General features: G+C 60.8%; 1 protein-coding gene across 1 annotated transcript in view; it reads right to left on the minus strand.

Annotated features, from left to right (window-relative positions):
* Window positions 1-3,491, minus strand: part of CARS (cysteinyl-tRNA synthetase) — a 10,322-nt gene that overhangs the window by 2,548 nt on the left and 4,283 nt on the right. Inside the window, exons 4-5 of the mRNA XM_010837640.1 lie at window positions 1,622-1,702; window positions 1,045-1,112 (exon numbers count right to left, since the gene is read on the minus strand). Of these exons, the coding sequence (XP_010835942.1) occupies window positions 1,045-1,112; window positions 1,622-1,702 (149 nt within the window). The remainder of the gene's footprint in view (window positions 1-1,044; window positions 1,113-1,621; window positions 1,703-3,491) is intronic.

Below are 3,491 nucleotides of genomic sequence, written 5' to 3' on the forward strand. Positions count from 1 at the left end.
TGAGACACGCTCACCCCCGGGGACGGGGAGGATGGAGGTGAGACACACTCACCCCGGGGACGGGAAGGATGGAGGGGGACACGCTCACCCCGGGGACAGGGAGGATGGAGAATGAGACACGCTCAGCCTGGGGACGGGGAGGATGGAGGTGAGACACGCTCACCCCCGGGGACGGGGAGGATGGAGGTGAGACACGCTCACCCCCGGGGACGGGGAGGATGGAGGTGAGACATGCTCACCCCTGGGGACGGGAAGGATGGAGGTGAGACACGCTCACCCCCGGGGACGGGGAAGATGGAGAGTGAGACAAGCACACCACCGTGGACAGGGAGGATGGAGAGTGAGACACGCTCACCCCGGGGATGGGGAGAATGGAGGTGATACATGTTCACCCCGGGGGACAGGGAGGATGGAAGTGACATGCTTACCCCCGGGGACGGGGAGGATGGAGGTGAGACATGCTCACCCCCGGGGACGGGGAGGACAGAGAGTGAGACACGCTCACCCTGGGGACGGGGAGGATGGAGGTGAGACACGCTCACCCCAGGGACGGAGAGAATGGAGGTGAGTTCACCCCCAGGGGACGGGGAGGATGGAGGTGAGTTCACCCCCAGGGGACAGGGAGGATGGAGGTGAGACACGCTCACCCTCGTGGATGGGGAGGATGGAGGGGGACACGCTCATCCCCGGGGACAGGGAGGATGGAGGGGGACACGCTCACCCCGGGGACGGGGAGGATGGAGGGGCACACGCTCACTCCCGGGCCGGGGTGACACTTCAGGTGACCGGCAGGTGGGACCACACGTCTGCAGGTCACCAGAAGCAACGGACCTTCCCTCACGCTCCGCGCTCTTCGTTAGGAGCTGATTCTGTTGTTGTTTAATTGCCAAGTGGTTGCCTAGCTTGTTCGTCCTCCCTTTCAACGTTTCCAAACACGGGGGCTTAGTAAGACTGGAAACACTGACTCCTCCGTGTGCAGTGCACACACGCCCGTGGTCATCGCGCCAGCACACGGCCAGCCCGGCCCCTGCGGCCTCAACTCACCCTTTTCTTGTCTTCTCTCTCTCTCAGTAAGGCGTCTCTGTCCACCAGCTTGACCACGGTGGGCAGACCTGAAAGGCAAATGGCCGTGGGAGTCCCGAGCCCAGCCCTGTGCCCACTGCTCCTGCCCTCGGGGCCCCCAGAGGGCAGCAGGGAAACCCCCGTTACTGCTCCCAGAGACCACACGTTAACTGTGCTGCTGGGGCCTGAAGAGCCAGGCATCACAGTGAGACTTTCTCCTGAGGGTTTAAAACCCCATCATTTTCTGTGAAGCCCAAACCCCAGCCAAGTCAAAAGACAAGCTGTGAAACTCGCTGACGATCCACACGACACAGGCTGCCTCCCGAGGGACAGGTCCCTGCAGAATCGGGGTGCCGGGCAGTCAGGCCACAGGAGCAGAGCCCCAGATGTCGTCTTTCAGACAGAAGGGGCTGGCGTGAGGTCCAAGAGGCACGATCCGGCCCTGCGGACCCTGTAAGAGGCGCGGTGCCCTCGGACCCATCCCAGCAGCTCCCCTCTTGAGAGCCAGTCGCACCTGGCAGCCCCCACCCGGCGCCCACATCACAGCCAGAGGACCCACCTTCGTGGTCTTCCAGCCGCACCCCCAGCTCGGGCAGGACGTCGTCCCGCAGGGCGTCGCTCAGCTGGAGGACCTCAGGCACTGTGGGCAGAGGACACGGCTCAGTCCTCGGGCGTGGGAATGCCCGGGCACTGCCCGCTGGCAGTGGAGGCAGGCGAAGCCGAAACGGACACCACAGTCACCGCTGAGCGCAGAGCAGGCACAGCTCGGGGCCCTGTTGAGTGGCGGGCACATAGCCTGGCCCCGAAGACCCTGCGTGGGGACAGCCCGGCGTGACAGCAGGCCCGGGGAGACCAGGGCTCCGCTGCACAGAGGGGCCCCCGGGAACACTGAGCCCCATGGCCAGGGCGCAGCGATCCTGGGAGAGGCAGCCGCGTCTCTCCACCCGGGACCAGGGGCTTGTTCCGAGCCCTGAGGTCAAGACCAGCCCCGGACCAGCTCCCTGCTGTCGGCTCACAACAGCCGGCACGCCAGGCCCAGGGACCTGCGGGCAGGACCCAGAAAGGCGGGAGTGGAGGCGGGGCTCTCCAGGAACCGACGTGCACCTGCAGGTGGGGGTGACCCCCACGGCTGCCTGCGCCTCTCACCCAGAGATCCCGGCCGAGCAAGGGACAGGAAAGGGCCCCCTGGCCCGACTCTGCCTTGAGCACCAGCTCTCCTGGCCGGGCCCACCCCACCCAAGGGAGGGGGCCACCTACAGCCCAGCTTGAAGGACCCTCAGGAGGTAAGAAAGACTCAGAGCAGCAGAGCAGGCAGGGCAAGCACACTTCCTGAGAGGCCCTGGGAAGGCCTCGACAGGCCCCTCACGTCCGGACAATCCTAACCCACACGTTAGTCTCTCTGTTCATCCTACAAGCAACACGAGCAACCCCTGGCTCACTCCCTTCCTGGCCCAGGAGCAGGGGGACCCTGTGAGAGCCCTGTAATGGCCCCGAAGTGCCAACGCCAGCCAGGCCCCGTCCGCAGGAAGCGCCCTGACCAGGGAGTACGCAGCTGGGGGGAAGAGGCCAGCCTGTCTGCACCGGGTGTGAAGGGCTTGCTTACAAGCTGCCCTTGTAAGGGCTAAAAATTCACCCCAGCTAAACCCATATCCTACTGACGCCAAAAGCTGCTCTTGAGACCCTCTGGCCTGAGACCCTGGCCCCGGGGCACGGCAGGTTCAGCTGTGGGCAGACCCGGGCCCACGGGCCCTCCACATCCCTCTCTGCAGCTCTGACCTATCCCTACGGGTAATGGTCTTGACAGGGATCAAGACCATCCCCATGGAAAAGAAATGCAAAAAAAGCAAAATGGCTATCTGGGGAGGCCTTACAAATAGCTGTGAAAAGAAGAGAAGCAAAAAGCAAAGGAGAAAAGAAAAGATAAAAGCATCTGAATGCAGAGTTCCAAAGAATAGCAAGAAGAGATAAGAAAGCCTTCCTCAGCGATCAATGCAAAGAAATAGAAGAAAACAACAGAATGGGAAAGACTAGAGATCTCTTCAAGAAAATCAGAGATACCAAGGGGACATTTCATGCAAAGATGGGCACGATAAAGGACAGAAATGGTATGGACCTAACAGAAGCAGAAGATATTAAGAAGAGGTGGTAAGAATACACAGAAGAACTGTACAAAAAAGAGCTTCACGACCCAGATAATCACGATGGTGTGATCACTGACCTAGAGCCAAACATCCTGGAATGTGAAGTCAAGTGGGCCTTAGGAAGCATCACTATGAACAAAGCTAGTGGAGGTGATGGAATTCCAGTTGAGCTATTTCAAATCCTGAAAGATGATGCTGTGAAAGTGCTGCCCTCAATATGCCAGCAAATTTGGAAAACTCAGCAGTGGCCACAGGACTGGAAAAGGTCAGTTTTCATTCCAATCCCAA

The sequence above is a fragment of the Bison bison genome, unplaced genomic scaffold, assembly GCF_000754665.1.
Source record: "Bison bison bison isolate TAMUID 2011002044 unplaced genomic scaffold, Bison_UMD1.0 scf7180017864080, whole genome shotgun sequence".
Classification (NCBI taxonomy): Eukaryota; Metazoa; Chordata; class Mammalia; order Artiodactyla; family Bovidae; genus Bison; species Bison bison.